Here is a 19140-nt window from a genome sequence, read left to right as displayed (position 1 = left end):
TACGTAGCATGCGATGAATGGCAAAGAAAACAATTAAAAGAATTTATTGCTCGAGTTTAATGAATTTTCAGCTTGTTTGCACGCACACATACATACAAACACATACGTACATACAAACAAACACACACACACACACACACACACAAATAACCAGAGGTCTGCTCGCTCAGCAATTTCAGCTCCATTTCCATTGAATGCTTCTAGCTGGGGCTTTGGCATGTTTTGGGGAGGATGTGCTTGGGTGTGTGCTTGAGGCCTAAAAAAAGAGGCCACAGGTGTAAAATGCTTATAAATCTTTTGCTCTTTTCCTTCCCTCCTCCCATGCAAGTGTGTGTGTCTCAGTAATTTTGTGTAATTTTTTAAGAAAAAAGAGAAATTTAAAGATATTGTTACACGGCTTAATGAAGTTTTTGTTTCTCTTCTATCTGGCTCCCTCTCTCTCCATCTCTCACTCTTCTTTTTTTCTGTTCCTCCACCCATTTCCATGGTTTATCTTACGCTCGTTTTGGCCTTGGATTTGAACAGCTGTTTTGCATCGAAATTGATGTGAATCCCAATCCAGAGATGAGACCCCTGCCAGATGCGACGCTGCTGTCTGCCACACGTGGCCGATCGGGGCGGTGGCGGAGGGTGCTGGCCCTGGTCATAAAATGCTTTTGTTTTGCGTTTTGGTTTTTGTTTTACATTTTTTTCCTGGCCTCCTGCCAAGCGGAATTTATTTGCGTTAAGGCAATTAACAAAGTTGGATGGGGGCGGATTCCAGCTGCCAGCCAAGGGGCTTGTGGGGAACTGGCAAAGGTAAAAAAGGTAAAGGTGCGGGAGATCCGATTACTACCAGTGAAATTGAGTGCAGAAAAGTTTGCTTCAAGCCGCTTATAATACGAACAGAAAGGAACCCTTCATTGTGACTGCCTGCCGGAGTTAAAGGCCTTTAAAGTTACATATTTCTAATTAAGAATTATTCTGAGCCATGGCTCTTCATGCGTAACAATAACGTTTGCGTGTCCTTATAGCCCCATGTCCTTATGCCAGAGCAGAGCAGGGAAGATGTCGTAGGTCGCAGTGCCGCGGTGGGCTGTTGTCAGGCAGGCATGAGGTCAGGCAGCCTCTTGGCTTCAATTATGAAACAATAAACAAATTGCTTTGTCTACATTCATGACTCCTGCCAGCCATCTCTTTCTATTTTTGTCCCGCTGTCTCTCTTTTCATATTTTTATATTCCTTCCTTCTTTGTTCCCAACATTCTATCGCTGTCGTTTTTATGCCCAGCGGCTGCTGTAAATTGGCAGCGACACCTCCCGTTCCTACGATCCATTCCCTGCCATCCTTGGCCGTTCCATTCCATTCCATTCCGCTCCTTCCCTTTCCGTTTCAGCATCAGCTTTAGCATCCATGTTGTCATCGCCATTTCGCCGGAAGCGGATGTTTGATAAATTCTTTGTGTCATTTTGTGTTTCATTTTTGTTATTATACCCGGTACTCGAAGAGTAAATAGGGTATATTGTATTTGTGCGGATAACGGTTGTATGTAACGCACAGAAGGAAACGTTTCCGACCCCATAAAGTATATATATTCTTGATCAGCATCAATAGCCGAGTCGATTGAGACATGTCTGTCTGTCCGTCTGTCCGTCCGTCCGTCTTGTTTGTCGGCTAGTTCTCAGAGACTATAAAAGCTAGAGCCACCAAATTTTGGCACCAGACTGCTGTATGCTCACACTGAAACCAGTGTATTTCCAAAATGAGCCCCGCCCCCTTCCGCCCCCGCAAAAGGGCGAAAACCTCCCAAATCTACAATTTTAAAGATAACAGAAAAAACATTCCGTAGGGAATGACCATATCTATCAGATCACCAAATTGGGATTCCATTGGATCATTATTATAGCCACAATGAAGAAATTTTCAGTGGCCAAACCCACCCCGTTCCGCAGCTTATATTTGCTTCGCGCAGTGTGTGGCGGTCTGCCCCTGCCGTTCCTCCGCCTTTGCCATAGCCGTGGCTAAACCCATCCCGTCCCGCAGCTTATATTTGTTTTTTGAAAATTCTCTCATTCACACTCTGCTTCGCGCAGTGGCTGCACACTGGCCGTCTGCCGCTGGCTCTGCCTCTGCCGCTGGCTCTGCCGCTGGCTCTGCCTCTGGCTCTGCCTCTGCCTCTGCCGTGAGTCTGCAGTGTGTTGGTCTAGGGAAGGGGGGGCGAGCTAAAGGAGCGTGTTGGTGTGAGAAGTGTTGTAGATGTAGATGACAGATGAAGAAAAAATTTAAAATTTGACAAATAACCGCTAATGTACAGATGTAGTACTGAGTGCCAGGTATAAAAGTTGTGACGCGTAAGAAGCGTCTCACACGTCCCTTCTCGTTTTTATTTTCGTATTTTCTTTTTCACTTCTCCTTTTATTCGCTGGCTGCCATGATAACCATGTCCCTGCTCCTCCCCCTTGCTACCATGCCTTGCCTGCGTTAGCTCCTGGGAGCTCTGGAGCTCATTCAAAATATTTTAATTTAGTTTGGTTTGGTTTTTGTGTATCACTTTATCGTTTTTCCATGTTTCTGTTTTGTTTGCAGTTTTGCTGGTTTTTATACCCGGTACTCGAAGAGTAAATAGGGTATATTGTATTTGTGCACAAAGTGAATGTATGTAACGCACAGAAAGAAACGTTTCCGACCCCATAAAGTATATATATTCTTGATCAGCACCAATAGCCGAGTCGATTGAGACATGTCTGTCTGTCCGTCCGTCCGTCTTGTTTGTCGGCTAGTTCTCAGAGACTATAAGAGCTAGAGCCACCAAATTTTGGCACCAGACTGCTGTATGCTCACACTGAAACCAGAGTATTTCAAAAATGAGCCCCGCCCACTTCCGCCCACGCAAAAGGGCGAAAACCTCCCAAATCTACAAGATAACAGAAAACTAAAAACGCCATTCCGTAGGGAATGACCATATCTATCAGATCACCAAATTGGGATTCGATTGGATCATTATTATAGCCACAATGAAGAAATTTTCAGTGGCCAAACCCACCCCGTCCCGCAGCTTATAGCAGCACACTCTGCTTCGCGCAGTTTATGGCCTCTGCCCCTGACACTTCTCTGCCGCTGCCTCTGCCGCTGCCTCTGCCGCTGCCTCTGCCGCTGCCTCTGCCGCTGCCTCTCTGCCTCTGCACTGCAGTGTGTTTTCTAGGGGAGGGTGACGAGCTAAAGGAGCGTGTTGGCGTGAGTAGTGTTGTTGATGTAGATGACAGAAAAAAAAAAAATGTAAAATTTGACAAATAACCGCTAAGTTGCAGATGTAGTACTGAGTGCCGGGTATAAAAGTTGTGACGCGTAAGAAGCGTCTCACACGTTCCTTCTCGTTTTTTTTTTGTTTCTTGTCAGCTAAACCTAGTTTGATGCTCGAAAGTAATGTAAAGTTAATTTATTGCTCTGCCATCCCCTTGGCCAACATTGTGGCCCTGTCATCCCCTTGGCCAACATTGTGGCTCTGCCCACCAAATGGTTGCATTGGTTATTGATTGGCCACTGTGGAAGCTTGGCTCTCCGCCACTCTACATTGTCCATTATCCATTCTCCATTATACTTATATTATCCAGCAGGTATACAACGTGTGTGCATGTGTGTGTGTGTTGCCTGCATTATCCGCAGCGGAAGGCAGAACTCGGCAGATTTGGTCCAAAGTTTACGCAGTATAAATTCAGGCCAAAAGCAAAAGTCAATTTGCCAAGGTTGTCTGATTTCGGCCCAAAGAAACCCCTCGGAGATGCTCGTAAATCTTTGAATTTGGCTCTGGGTATTTGGCACTGGTCACTGGTCGGCCGCTGGTCGTTGGCCTTGGGCTAGACCCTTGCGAGAAAGCGTTAAAAATTCATTTGTCGGTGTTGAAAAATTGAACGATTCTTGATATGGAGTTGGACTTAGACTCGGATTGAATTGGATTGGATGCTGCTGGGGATGGGGATGGAGGATGCTGATGCCGATGCCGATGTGATTGCGGAGCGGGAGAATCTTCCAGGTACTTGAAATTGAAATCTGCTGACAGCTGCGAGTAATCGTTGCAGGAACAGGAGCTGCCACCACTCCATTGTTGTGTTCCAGTGTTTTGGTGTGCTGTATTGTGTCCTGTGCTGTATTGTGTCCTGTTATCGACGTTTGCTCAGGCATCGATGAGGTCAGGATATTAAGGCTTAATTTATGCAACGATTTCTTTGCGCAGCGTGTTAATCAAGAACATTACCCGCCCCCCTGCCGACAGAGCATTACCACACAACCACAATTCTGATGGTGAGTGTACTCACAGAGAAAATGGGGCGTTTGCCTGAGGCAGGATCCCTGGCGGAAGAAACTCAATTGAACGGACGATGGAGCGCCAAGGGATTTGCTCTCTGATGCCATCAACTAGCAACGCTGCATGCTCAATTTTACCTGTTTAAACGAACCTTAGTGCGTGTCAACAGCCAGAAAGAGTCGGAAACAGATAGAGAGAGAGAGAAAGAGAGATATATATAGAGAGAGAGAGAAGTATTCATTTGAAGCTGCTTTAAGGTCGTTTTGAACTTTCATTGAAACTTAATAGAGTCGAAAACACCCGAACATTGCATCCATGAGGCATCCATTATGAAACCATGCAAGGTGGTATCCTCGGGTGGCGTTCGGGTGAGTTCTAGAGTTCGCTTTCGCACACACACTATCTGGAAGCGAAGTTGAAAGCGAAGCCGAAAATTACAAACACACTGCACCAGTGCAAGTGCGCACACTGATGTTTAGGTGAGCTTAAAGCTCGATATTTGATCAAGCATTTGTTTCTTTGTTTGTTATAAGTAAGCTTATTCAGTTCCGATTTCAGCTATGGTGTGTTTGTCAATAGTGTTTACCTTATCGAATCTGTTTTAAAATCTATTCTCCTGTTGAAGAAGTTTGGGTACTGCCCTAAGTTAGGTTACTCCAAAGTAGCAACGAAATCTGAGCACAGTTGGAAATTTGCTGTTTATTTTGTCACAGAAAGAGACTGAAAGATGAAGCAGTAGCAATGTGGTACATAAATAGAGGGAGATAGAATGATAGAGTGAGTGAGAGACAGCAGAGGTTGCTGGTTGTCGGTTCGGTTCGGTTCGGTTGGTTGGTTGGTTGGTTGGCTGCTCCCATGAGTGCTGGGCACAGGAAACAGGACACAGAAGAGAAGCGTACTGACACTGGTAGCTGGTCGAGAGAGGAGATTGCATTTTACTCAAGTCAACTGGGGCGCAACCAAACACGAGAGTCAGTCGGACTGAAAGCCGTTGTTGCTGTTTGCCGTTTCCATTGCCGTTGCCGTTGCCGTTGCCGTTGCCCTGTTGCCCTGTTGCAGTGTTGCAGTATGCCACTATGGCAGTGTTGCAAGTGAGAATTCATCATTAGTGCAGGAAACCAACAAGCGGCAGATATACATATATACACATGAATAGACGACAGACACATAGAAACAACCAACTGCGAAATGGGGATATTCCCAAACAGAAAAGTATGTTGCATTGAGCGGGTTTCAGATTGCGAATGGGCAAGACAATCGAAACCATGTGGCAAATGAGGCTAAAACACAAGTTAAGCCAGGCACAACCCGAGATGTCGCCAGCCATCATCGTCATCATCATCCTCCTCATCCTCATTCCCATTCTCATCCTCCTGCTCGTGAAGTGGCAGTGATGGATGCAGCCAGGCAGTCAGTCAACCCATGTCCCATGTCTGCCACTGGGAGAGCTGCAGTGTACGCTCGTGATCGTAGAGGGGAGTCCTACTTAAAAGATAAGCTCTACAGAAGCTGAAGCTGATCCTTCGACCTGCCCCAACATATCAGGTCAAGGACAGGCTTTGCCATGCATGCTGTTGATGCAGTACATATATCCTGCTATAGCTGGAGTATGTCCCTTATCCGGCTCTTATCAAGGTCCCCGCGAAGACCACAGTCAGCAGAAAACGTAGCTGCAGGCTTCTCTGTGAATGCTGTCTGAAATGTTGAAATTCTTCCTCTTGCCCCACAACCAATCTAATCCATCGAAAACAATTCCCATCCCAACACAAGCCCGTAAACAACTGGAAAATGTGTGCGCGAACACAGAAATAGTTCAAGTGCCTACTTTTGGCATGCCAAAGCACTCAACAGTGTGGCAGCTAACCCTTGAACCCGCTCCACCATACCGTACCCTCCCATCCTTCCTAACGCTGCTCTCAATCCGCACCTAGCCGCGATTTTCGCAATGAGTTTCACTTAACTTTTGCGTCACTTAAAAGTAATTTGTGGAACTTTTTGGCGCAGCCTTTTCCCTTCTATATTCACATGCATTCATACATATGTATGTTGGTACATATCTGTATGTGTATGTGTTGCTGTTGCTGTTGTTGTCGTACATTCGATTGCATTCGCTGGCGGCATCGCTTCGTTTGCCACTTTTGAGTGCATTTCACTGTAATCAAGCGCCCACTTGGAAGCCCTGCCTACTCCCCGTCCCCGTCCCCATCTCTCACTCTCTCTCTCTCTCTCTCTGTGCTCTTTACTGCATACTGCTCCAGGCAACCCTCACCAATCTTCCTTTGACATGGCACTGGCATTGGTGTTGCATTTCATGCATTTTAGCATTTCATCATTTGTGGCTTTTGCTTTTGATTTTGCCTGCCTGCCTGCCTGACTGCCTGCCAACAACAGCAAATAACAAAAACAAAAGCAATTTTTATACCCAGTGCTATCCGAGGGCATGGGGTATACCACAAGCAAGGAAAAGATGAATTTATACTCTCATGGAATGGCTACAAGGCAAGTCCGCCCATGGAAGAGCCTCAATGCCTCGGCCCTTTTCACCACGATCTATCGACTATTAGACCCAAAAGTATCCACAAGGCTGTCAATGAATTTGATTCGCAAATAAGTATCTGCTGGTGTGTACCACAAAATTGGCAGTTGCCTTGCGTTATAGTCCCCACTTGCCACCCTTTGCATGAGAGGCATTTCAATGCAGCCGCTTAGCGCGCATGTTGCACTTAACTCGTGGCTCGAGGGGAGCGGTTGCCGTTGTTGGTGCTGTCGTTGTTTGTTCTGCTTCTGCTGTTGGCAACAATACCAGTGTCCATATATCCAAATGTACATTTGTATGTATGTACATATATTCATTATTTATTTCACTGACCCAGTTTCCGTCTGGTCCATGCCTCCCTGACCCGAATCGGGGGTCGGTCCAGTCAGGGTTTGAGGCCCCTCATAGCAGACCTTGAACAGAGACTCACCAGACTGACTGACTTATCTTTATCTAACTCCACAAACTTCACAGTTCAGCCAGAAATACAACATACAACGATTAAAGCAAAAACTCCGAAAATGGAACGAGAGCCACTGAAAGACATCACGAACGTACAGACGGAAAAGAAAAGGACCCAACAGAACACGCAAAATGGGCAACCATCCCGCAGAAGCTTCGAGATCTAGAGGATCTAACTAATGGGCGGACGAAAGAGTGAGTGTCAGAGAGGAGTCAGAGAAGTGTCTGAATTATAATGACTCAAAGCGTTCTAATTTCTTTAACAGTTTGGCCGAGTCCAGGAGCCAGAATAGTATTATCGATCAATTACAATGCTCGCTCTCTCTTGGGATGTTCATGGTTATTTTGGAAATCTGCTGAATTCACACAGAATACAGAAACACACAAGAGACACAATCGCAAACCGCAAACCGGAAGAAATAAACGGTTTCGGATCCTTGAATTTCTTTAAACCAGTTTAAGACTCTGTTAGACCAATAAAAAGCTGATAGACAAAGTTCGTTCGTTCTCTTTCGTAGTGACCAGACGTGTTTTTGTTTTGCGCTCCGTATTTTCCTTTCTATTTTGGATAAACAACCGGGTTTTTTTCAAAATAACTCTTCTAATAATTGCCTAATAACTTGCCACTTTTCTTACATATGCTAATACGCGAGTGCATGCCTTTTATTTGTTTAGAATTGTAATTTAGTCGTGTTAATTTGTGCGTCGGTTGGTTGTGTGTTTGTGCTTTTTCTTTTTTGTAAGTACGCCCTCACTATTAGCCGCTCTCTCTTGTAGTTGCGCTTCTGCCTTCCACTCTCTAGCTCGAATAACTGTTCTCCCTCTCTCGCTCTCAATACTTTCTGTGCAGCAGCGCGCGCTAGCTGTCGCTGCGTTTCTTCTTTCTCTACTCTCTGCGCTCATCTGTTTTCGATCCCGCTTTAAGCACTGCTTATTTGCATTTGTCGGCACACTGGTTTCACTGCTATTTGTTTTTGAGAAAATAATTTTTATATATTTCATTTATTTATTTCGTTTTTGTATTTCTATATTTAATATAAATAATATAAATAAATATAAATAATGGAATACGTGGTTGTGTGTTCCGCTAAGGCTTGCAAGAAGCAGATCACCCACGACCAGCCGAACATCCCATGCTGGCTCTGCGATAATGTAGTGCACGCAAATGTATTGGGTTTTAAGGCCTTGTGGGTGACGCAATTTCAAAGCGTAATGGTCTGCATTACAGTTGCGAGGCATGTCGGTCTGTCGAGAACGACATGGTCACATTTATGAGGCAGACGCGAAAGGGCTTTAAGGAGCTGACCGTGGGCTTTAAGAAGCAGTACGATCGGCTTCTAGCCATGGAGTCTCAGTTCAGCGGTTTTAAACTGCTGAATGAGTCTCCTAGGCGCAAAAAAGTCACTCCTCGTGATCTGCAAGTGCCTGTCCCTCGATCGCTCGCTGCTGATCAACTGTCTCCGTCCACTCCGATAGTGCAGCAGCTAATTTCGTTTGCCACTCCAATGGCAACGACAGCTGCTGGTGATCAAATTTCGGTTACCGAATCGATCATCTCGGAGAACCTGCAGCCAGTTAGCACTGTAGCGTCCGTGTCTGTCGAGTCCGTTCCAAAGCCCATCCCATCTATTTCGATCCCACCAGTTAATAAACGTCCCGGACCACCGGATATTGCCGTCACAGGTATCAGATCTGTGGTGCCAAAACCTCTGGTGGGAGTCCCACCAAGTCTCTCGGCTTGCCCCTGACCTCACATCTAATGATGTAACTGCTTTTATACAAAGCAAAATAAAAGCCGATGGCTTAAAGGTGGAGAAGTTTAATTTCTCTTATGCCAGGGAGATATCCTCTTTCAAGATTAGCGTGTCTCCAACTCATTTCGAGACCATTTGCTCTTCCAAATTTTGGCCAGAGCACCTGGTTGTGAAAGAGTTTAAGGCTAAGAAGAAAAATGGGCCCCCCATAACTCTTCCTAGTAGTAAAGCCAGTGCTCCTTCCTCCTCTGCTCATTCCTCCTCTGCTCATCCACCTCTTCCTGCTGCAATTCCTCGCAGTCAAAAAACTAATTTCCCTCTTTGTAGCCTATCAAAATGCTCGCGGCTTACGTAGTAAGCTGAGCACTTTTTTGTATGGATAGTTTCACATTTTCAAGTTATTGTGTTTACCGAAACCTGGTTAAAGCCGGACATTCTTAGTTCCGAAGTTTTGGCAGATAGGTACACAATTTATAGGAATGATCGTTCGTCTCGGCGTGGAGGAGGGGTTCTGATTGCAGTAAACTCTTACTTCACTTCGGAACTTTTCATAGTCCAGGTTTCACAAGACCTGGAATTCCTCTGTGTGAGACTGATTCTTCCCGGCCAGTCTATTTATGTCACTTGCTCGTATATTCCACCGACTTCGGATGTATTAATATACGAGCAGCACTTGTCCGCCTTAAAAACTGTATCTTCCTCGCTATATGACAAAGACCATTTAATAGTTCTTGGGGATTTCAACCTGCCAGGTACTGTTTGGTACCTCATCTTCATCTGTACCTTAGCGGTTTTTTGTAAAATTTTTCATTTTTTCTTCTTCTGTCATCTACATCTACAACACTTCTCACTCCAACACGTTTCTTTAGCTCGAACCCCTCCCCTAGAGCCACACACTACACGAAACAGAGTGTAGAATGAGGGAATGTGCCAAAAATTAAAAAAGCTGCTGGACGGGGTGGGTTTAGCCACTGAAAATGAAGTTCTTCATTCTGTCTATAATAATGATCCAATCTAATCCCAATTCGGTGAACTGATAGAACTATAGAAGAACCACTGAAGAACTACGGAATGTTTTAGTTTTCTCTTATCTTCAAAAATGTGGACACAGCAGATTTTCGCCTTTTGTAGTGTCGGAAGGGGGCGGGTGAAATTTTGAAATATACTTGTAACAGTCTGATCATACAGAAATCTGGATGCAAAACTTGGTTGCCCTATCTCTTATGATCTCTGAGTACTGGCTCATAAGGACGGACAGACGGACAGAGGGACGGACAGAGGGACGGACAGAGAGACGGACAGAGGGATGGATGGATGGACGGCTATATAGACTCTGCTATTGATGCTGATCAAGAATATATTCACTTTATGGGGTCGGAAACCCTTCCTTCTGTGTGTTACATATGTATGTACATCAAATACAATATACCATTTATTTACTCTTCGAGTACCGGGTATACAAAAACTGATAAGAATATATATTTGGGATCGCTTGATACCGAATGGGGAAGGATATGCTTGGGTTATTTCGATACAAAATTGTCCAGTAGGCTGTGCCTCGTCGAGTCCCAGGGCTCAGGTCGTCAGCGTCTTGGGAGGCCTTGAATATACCCTAAACCCTGGTTTGAATGTCACTCGAAAATCTCCAAAACGTTGGAACAATAGAAACGAATAGATTCAGTACAATGAATCGGCTGCCTCAGCAAGTCAGTTCTTGTGTGGGCCTGGAGGTGCTCCTAGATCTGGAAAAATCGCAGTTGGTTCATTATCGGTCGCGTGGTGTTTTCCCAAATCCGGGGAACTCCAAGATGACTTCCAGCAAAATCTCAGAGATGCCCACAGACGTGGGTAGCTCACAGCTAGCTCTGGATGAGCCCCTTGACAGTGCTCCACACGCGCACAGCTTCAAGTTGGATCCGGAGATTCTCCCAGAGTTGGACAAACCAAAAGTGTGGTACGATGAGAGCCCAGAGATTCCCCCAGACTGTGACAACTCCAAGTTGGTTCGCTATGAGGTCGGTGAGATTTGTCAATACGAGAATAATTCACAGTCTGGTACCGATGGGGACTTCAAGATTTGCCCCTACGAGGCCAGCCCACAGTCGCTGGAGCTTGGCCCATTGCACGAGGACGACGATGACTATCAGTCGGGTGTGCAGATCATAGAGATATTTGACACTCCCCGGGGAGTACCGAAGGTGACACGCGAGAGGGCTGAGATCAATAGGATTAAGAAGCGTTTCCTTGCCAAAGAGAAAGCCTACAGGGAGCTGGTGGTACGCCATCACGAGCTCTACGCGATCTACAAAGAAAAGCGACGTGCCGTGGCCGAAGGGGTAAGTGTTCCTTCTGTAAATTCAGCCCTTTGAAGCCCAGCTAAACCCAGGGAAAACTTCTTGCAGCTGGCTGAGATAACCAAAGAAATGGACGAGCTGGGCTATTGGGCTGATGATGCTACAGCAGAGGGCTCAGAGGAGGACCCAGAGGAGGTCGCAGTGTACGACCCAGAGGGCGGCATAGTGTACGATCCAGAGTACGCCCTAGAGGAGGGCCCAGAGGAGGGCCCAGAGCAGTGCGCGGATGGCCACGAGGCGGCGTAAGTTGTTTAAAAAAAACAGAAAGAGAAATTCGACTAAATTATTTAAATATTAAATATTGAAACTCTTTACAGTTTGGTCAAGGTAGATTCCGAGCCGAAATCATTCGATGCTGTCTGTGCCATTTGTTGAGCCAAGAGCTCACACTTCACCTCTCCCGAGGTGTATATTTATTTATTTATTTGTTAATTTTAAACTGATGATTGATTCACGCAAGACACAAACATAAGAAGCTTACGCTGGGCAGCTAATAAATTCATGTGGGACAAGCGAAATCACTCGATCTTTGGTCTTCGTTGCATTTCTAGATCAAACGATAAAAAATAAAGGGATAGTTCTGCTCCAGCAAGGGAAGTGAGAAAAGAGAGAGTTCCAGCAAAGCTCACAGATCCCATTGCCACGGCAATTGCCACAAACTTTTGCCGCTCCGGACAGGCAGTCAGGTCCTTCCTGGGACAATTACAAAAATTTAGATTATGTTTTTTTGTTTACCTCAAACAATGCAGCTTAAACGGGCCGAGTGGCAGGGGCATGGCGCTGATTGACAGGAAACAACGCCAACAAGTTGTTGGGGCCACAAACAAATGGAGGCGGTGTCGTTGCTGAGGCAAGGGCTGGAGCAGCAGCAGAGAAGCATCTGCTCAGAGCGAGATGGGGCTGAATTTACTTGCATTGTGCCGCCGCAGACAAAGCCTGAATCGGGCAAAAGTTGGGGACTGAAAAGATAGGGAGAGTCGGAGGCAGAGGCGGGGTTGTGCAACTTATGCAACGAAATGTTCGCCGCCGTCCGCTGCCATTGTGGGGCGGCATTTAAAAGCTTCGTCCTGCTCTGGCACTGCCCTATCTCTTTGGCTCTCCATCCCAGAGCCATCTCCTGTGCCAGTTCCTGCGGAAGTTCGTACAGGTTTTTTATGAAAAGCATAAGAAATGTTTTCCCTTGTAAATGTTTACCAGGTAAGCCCGGAGATAGAGGCCATATGACATCTGTGCATGGCATTGTTGCTTAAGATCAAGAGCCTGCATATTTGGTCAATATTTGGCGTAATTTGGTGTACATCGCATAATGAATTAAAGAAGCTTTCACTTGTTTGCTGGCTATTAGGACTGCTTGGAAAGAACTGCTTGCCTGTTGGACTGCTTGGCTAGAAGGTTTATCTTTGGTCGACATAATACACGACTGTAGCCTTGGTGCACTGCTGCCGCCTTGTTGAGATAGTCCGAGTGAAAGACGTACCATTGGCCACTCCACTTGTCCTGTTGGCTGCCCCATTCCATCCAAGTACTCTTCTCTCAATAGCTTTTCACTCTGCCGGACCGGACTGGCGGAGCGGCACTCGAAAGAGATGGCAGCTGCTGCAGCTCCTGCTGTTCTTGGTCAGGTGTTGTTGCCACTGTTATACGGGAAACACTACAAGCATAATAGTGGCAAGAGCAACAAAAAGCTGAGAGAACGGCTGAAACAACAATGAGTGGCTGCATCCGCCTCTGCCACCGCCACCGCCACTGCCCCACCGTTGCTGCCTCAACGTCGTTGCCATGTTGCAAAAGTAATTCAATTTGACTTTTTGTTTTGATGCTGCCGAGTGGCACACGGAGCTTTGGAGCAGACGAGTGGTGTGGAGGCAGATCTGCAGCTCAGGGGACTGCCAATAGCAGAGCAAGAACAACGGAAACTCAGCCGTTGGACCGTTGGTGGGAAAACTTTTTTTGCTCCGAGGGCGTGGCTGAAGGAGGTCTGACCATGACTATGACTGTGCATAAACAGGACTAGCCGGCAGCCGACAGTAGTGGCGGCAGTTTCAATGGCCAAGAGCAAGAGCGTCAATTGATTTAGCCATTGAGTTATTACCAAGTTGGCAGCCCTCGCCCAAGGCAACCATTTATTTTTTGCTCTGTATCCTCGTTCTTGTTCGTGTTCCTCTTCCACTTTAGCCATCCTCTTCCATCCATCCTGTCCTGCCTTCTATCACGTCGGTTTAATGATGCTTCTATCATGATGCTCTCCATGGTCCAAGTTTCGTGCCGCGTGGACTCGCGGGTGCGCTTGAAAGGTCATTTCAACAGGCTAAACAAATTATGTCAGTGACAGCCAGTTTCCCGCTTAACAGAACCAAGGTAACGGAAGTTGACAGTGGGTTACGGGCAGCGGGGAGAACTGCTTTACGGTGAAAGTCGTTCACGAGGCTTAACCGATTGCCATATAGCAAAACGGTGTAAAAGGTGTTCACTGAAAGTTATTTTACGCCAACTGTTAAGTGTTGTGCGCTGTAGTAGTCTCGATGGGTTTACGGTAAGCTACGATTTTAAATTTTTCTTACGCGTCACAACTTTTATACCTGGCACTCAGTACTACATCTGCACCTTAGCGGTCTTTTTTCAAATTTTACATTTTTTCTTCATCTGTCATCTATGTACATCTACAACGCTCCTCACACCAACACGCTCTTTAGCTCGCCCCCCTTCCCTAGACCCACACACTGCAGACTCGCGGCAAAGGCAGAGGCCGCACACTGCGCGAAGCAATGTGTGAATAAGAGAATGTGCAAAAAACAACAAAAGCAGCTGGACAGGGTGGGTTTAGCCTCTGCAAGTTAATTTCTTCATTGTGTCTATAATAATGATCAATCGGATCCCAATTTGGTGATCTGATAGATATGGTCATTCCCTACGAAATGGCGTATTTATTTTTCCTTTATTTTCAAAATTTTAGGTTTGGGAGATTTCGCGCTTTTGCGGTGGCGGAAGGGGGCGGGGCTCATTTTTGAAATACACTGGTTTCAGTGTGAGCATACAGCAGTCTGGTGCCAAAATTTGGTGGCTCTAGCTCTTATAGTCTCTGAGAACTAGCCGACAAACAAGACGGACAGACGGACGGACGGAAAGAGAAAGACATGGCTCAATCGACTCGGCTATTGATGCTGATCAAGAATATATATACATTATGGGGTCGGAAAGTTTCCTTCTGTGCGTTACATACATTCACTTTGTGCACAAATATAATATACCCTATTTACTCTTCGAGTACCGGGTATAATAACTCTTTATTCTGATTTCTATTGAAAAAATTAAAAATAAGTGTTTTTCGTAACTTTTACATAAAAAAGTTTAAAATAATTCTCAGATTGCAATTTTTATTACTTTAAAAGTTATTACAGTTACGGTCTCTGACGGTAACTGATATATTCAGCGTTTATATTCCATAATGGATAACCAAAACACAATGTCGATTTATATTTAACTGTAAAGGAAAAGCAGAAGAAAAGCTGGATACTGCTTTCTACTGCTTGCATTCTGCTTGCACACTTCTTGCAGTTTAATTTCTTTCTATTTAGAGCCGATGCCAAGCCGAGAGAGCAGAGCGCAGAGCGAATAACAGATCGCGAGAGCGAGTGTACTGCCTCAGACGCTGCTGGTCAGAGGGCGCTCTCAGTCGTCGTTTTCGTCAGTCGTCAGCATAAGTACAAATATACATATGTACATATGTACATATGTGAGTAGACATATGTAAATGTAGACAACGCAATGCGAAACGAACAAGACTTAAATGGAATTGTGCCAAAGTGAGCAATTTATGGCATTCTTGCCGGGCCGCCTGGCCGCCTGCTTGTTCAGATGATTGGCTCAGAGAAATACGAGTCTCGCACTCGTAATAATATATTTAATTTCAATTTACTCGAACTCGTATATGTACATATGTATGCCCCTTGAGTGTTTTAAGTGACCATGCAAATACTCATTCCCAGACCAGCCCAATCCCCAGCTGACTCGGCAGAGGAGCATACATATACTACAGGCAGTTCATAACGGGCAAGCAAATCACAGCTGGTCCCATATTAATTAAATAATAATTTCAGCAATTTGATTTTGATTACATTTACTCACACCGCCGCAATCCGCAAGGCAGCAACCAGCTACCCGCAAGCGACTTGCGCCGCACTCCCCCTTTTGTCCATGCGTATTGCTGTCTGGGCAAATGGCCTGGAAGCCGCAAAAGGACTGCGACAGAGAAAACACCTTAAGTGAGTTCTCGCCAGCTGGTGGAAGAGCCGGGCTCCCTGGGGAGGAGAGAATATGATTTGTGGTCAAGGCGGCCGACGACAATGAAGAAGCCATAAGCCAAATTAACAATTAAAGTAAGCCAAAGCCCAGGCAGGTCAGGGTATGGTAGGGCAGGGCCGCACAGAGCGATGAGGGACAGAGCTCTGTTGATGGTGTTGGTGATGGTGATGGTGATGGGGCCAGGAGACGAAGGTGCAGACAAACAAACTTGGCCCAAAGCACACAGAGGAGCAACAGCAACATCTAAAGCAGCAATGCGGAGCAACAGCAACAGCAACTGCTACGAGATGAAGATGATGATGAAGATGAAGAGAGATGAACTGAAGTGAGTGGCGGAGAAAACAAACAAAGATACTCAGGGCAACATAAGCAGTAGATACAACAAAGAGTAGGAGCCACAGCTGGGACTAAACAACAGCTTGAATCCTCGACGGAGAACAATGCTACAGCTTCAGCTCCAGTTTCGGGCTTCTGCTTCAGCTCCACTGCTATCTCCTTTTCCATTGCGGCATTTACATCAGGGCAACTCGGTCACAACTTTTGCGTTTTGATTGCTGAAGTTTTGTGCGGCGGGAAGGCCATAATAGTATTTGGCATTCCGACATGACACATTCGGCCTCAGTCATCGGCCTTCAGGATGTGGAGGTGGCAAGATTGAGGACAGCCTGCAGAGGCAGTAAATTGCATTTAAAATGCCATAAATTAAAAGACAAAAACCTGGGCATGAGGTTGGCTCTGGCTTCATGCAGTTGGTGGATGGATAAGGTGATGAGGTGTGGAACTATGGGGACTGAGGGGACTCAGGCTGTTGCTGATGGTGACGCAGCTTCCACCTTTTGTGCGATGGCTATTAAAATGCATTAAAATGGTTTTAAATGTCAGCTGCATAGTCAGCTGCATAGTGAGGCATGGCCTCACACACACACACACACACTCACACATGTATGCAGAAAGGTCACACACTCACTAGTAGATGCTTTAAACGATATTTTTTGCTAATAATAAATTCGTATATGAAAACGTAGCAGGCGCTTGGGCCAACCCAGCGCGTTCGCAGTCGCAATCTCAGTCTCAGTCCCGTTCCCGGACCCGTTCTTGCCTCTGCTCTGCTAATCCAATTTGCCATAATTAAATTACTTTAAGCCACTTTCCAGGACGCTTTTTTTGTTTCCGAAGTGCCTACCCCCTTCCACCCACCACCAAAACACACACACACTGGAAAAGTTTTTGGTGGGCGCTTTTAGCTTGTGTATAAACCTCCATTAGGGGCACAGCAACTGAACAGACAGAAAGTGCAGCCTGCGTTCAGGCGCATTAATATCCAATGAGAAATAATTACAAGTGCTTAACAAAGCGATTTCGATGCTCATTACGGGCACGGCTGCATGGCTGGCGGATGTATATCACCCCAACCCTGTTCGCCGTATCCACCAGAGAGATAAACCCCCGACAGACACTGGGCACACACACACACAGTACAGCGCGTAATACAGCTGCGATATACATATGTATGTACATATGTATACGATACATATAAACAGTTATTAATACGACAGCCGTTAACTGGCAGAGGCAATAAAATGTAAAGTGAGTTCACCCTTTATCCACCTCTTGTTTTTGCTTACCAGGGCATGGCGTAGGGCTCTGGCATGTTTTTGCAGGTGGAATGCAATCTTTTGGTTTTTTAGGGGCCATGCATCAGAATTTTATTAATTTTCTAAAAATTCTACAGCAAATTCGTGCCAGAAATTATAAACGAATATGTGAGCTGCTATTGGGGATTTACTTTTCGCTCTCGATTAAACTTTGAAAGAAATTAAATTGATTTTTGCAGCTTATGTAGCTTTAGTTTTCAGCGTGACCGATTGCCTGGAATATCTATCTCAATTGAAAGCGAACAGCAGATAGGCTCGAATGATCAGTGAAAAGAATCAATTTAATTGCAATCGTGCATAACAAATGTCGAAATGAATGTGTTTACAGGCCACATGGACAAGGCAAACAAAACGATTTCCGTTGACAAAATTACTCATTTACAATGCAATTTCAATGATATGCAAACAGCCACATAAATACATACAGCAGTACATATATGGGCTTATAGTATATTTGATTAAAATGTTATTGGAGCCCGTGCTTGTCAGTGAATCATTGACCAAATTTCGTACGCTTCAGTGAAGAGAAAAAAATGAAACCCGTAAATTAATAAATATTTCTGTCGCTCTCTCTCTCTCTATCTCTCTTGGCATGGCACTTGAAACGAACGAGGCGATAAAAAGCCACAAAAGACAGAGAGAGTGAGAGCAAGGGGGACGAGGGATTAAACAAACAAACTTCTGAGCCATTACACAACAAAATGGCGTTACAGCGCTGCAAAAATAGCACCCAACCAACTTCACAACTGCACGACCAAGGGAATACCTCTTAGTATATGGCAAATTCATCCAGTTGTCGCATTCGTGCATATCTCCCATGCCCCACCCGTCTGCAGATGTAGATAATAACAATGGGCAGCCATGGAGCAAGTGAAACAATATATAAACAACAATTCAAATGCAGAAACCCTCGCAAACACACACAAACACACACACACACTTATTCTACACACACTTGTACACACTTTGCACATATTGAAATAATATTTTTACATTTCATGTTGCCGAAAGGGGGAAATGTTCACTCTAAAACAGAACTAAACAAACAAAAAAGTGGACCCCAAAATGGCAGCACTTACCACACAGCATGAAAATGGAGCAACACGGGCAGAATGAAGCGGATGAGGAGTAGGAGGAGGAGTAGTAGTTGAGTGCACAGAACAGAAATATGCAATGATAATCAGAAAAGCAAACAGAAGAGGAGTAACGAGGAGAGGACGAGGAGAGGAGGAGCAGAGGAGCAGAGCCCGCAGCAGAGCACGGACATTGAGTCGGACCCGGATGGAACCTGATTTGCACCCAGACCAACAGCAGCAGCAGCAGAAACATTCACATCAAGAGTTGTTGGTTTGTGCCCCTGGTTGGGCTAGTGCTGCTGCTGATGCTCCTCCTGCTCGTGCTCCTGCTTCTGTTTGCCAGTCAATCAATGCACATAGCCCACTGTGGTTGCACTGCCCATATACTCGCTGCAGTACGAGCATGTCCATTGTCGGCTTAACTTTTGGTGGCTTAACCACCCACAGACCCACATGCGATCGTACTCGCCCTAGCACTAATTGTGATGGATTAATTTCCCCCAAAACAGGAACAACGATAACGAATCCGATATGCATTTTTAAAGGTTCCTCAAGCTCAGTCTCTCTTCTAATGGGTTTGACATTTCCATCCTCTACTCCATTCCGTTTGACTAGTTGCCGTTCAACAGGTACCCAACCAGATTTGTTCATCTGCCAGGTGCTGCACCGATGTCAGGGCTTGCAGGTCAAGTGGGGTCGGTCATGAGAGTTTGAAGAAG

At 45.5% G+C, this 19140-nt stretch overlaps 2 protein-coding genes across 2 annotated transcripts in view; one reads left to right on the top strand and one right to left on the bottom strand.

Moving 5' to 3' along the window:
• LOC117893052 overlaps nucleotides 1–19140 on the bottom strand; it is a 90260-nt gene that overhangs the window by 32332 nt on the left and 38788 nt on the right. The window lies entirely within an intron of this gene.
• On the top strand, nucleotides 10675–11873 carry LOC117893057. The gene is made up of 3 exons (XM_034799451.1): nucleotides 10675–11370; nucleotides 11437–11630; nucleotides 11706–11873. The coding sequence occupies exons 1-3, from the start codon at nucleotides 10720–10722 to the stop codon at nucleotides 11761–11763; spliced, it is 903 nt and encodes a 300-aa protein (XP_034655342.1). The 5' UTR covers nucleotides 10675–10719; the 3' UTR covers nucleotides 11764–11873.

This window comes from Drosophila subobscura, chromosome A (genome assembly GCF_008121235.1).
Source record: "Drosophila subobscura isolate 14011-0131.10 chromosome A, UCBerk_Dsub_1.0, whole genome shotgun sequence".
Lineage (NCBI taxonomy): Eukaryota > Metazoa > Arthropoda > Insecta > Diptera > Drosophilidae > Drosophila > Drosophila subobscura.
This window is presented reverse-complemented; position numbering and strand designations above follow the sequence as displayed.

Excerpts from the sequence above, each read along its gene's own strand:
- LOC117893057 (XM_034799451.1), top strand. The coding sequence starts at position 10,720 with ATGAATCGGCTGCCTCAGCAAGTCAGTTCTTGTGTGGGCCTGGAGGTG. Across the intron at positions 11,371-11,436 it reads GACGTGCCGTGGCCGAAGGG|CTGGCTGAGATAACCAAAGA; the intron begins GTAAGTGTTCCT and ends AACTTCTTGCAG. Across the intron at positions 11,631-11,705 it reads GCGGATGGCCACGAGGCGGC|TTTGGTCAAGGTAGATTCCG; the intron begins GTAAGTTGTTTA and ends AACTCTTTACAG.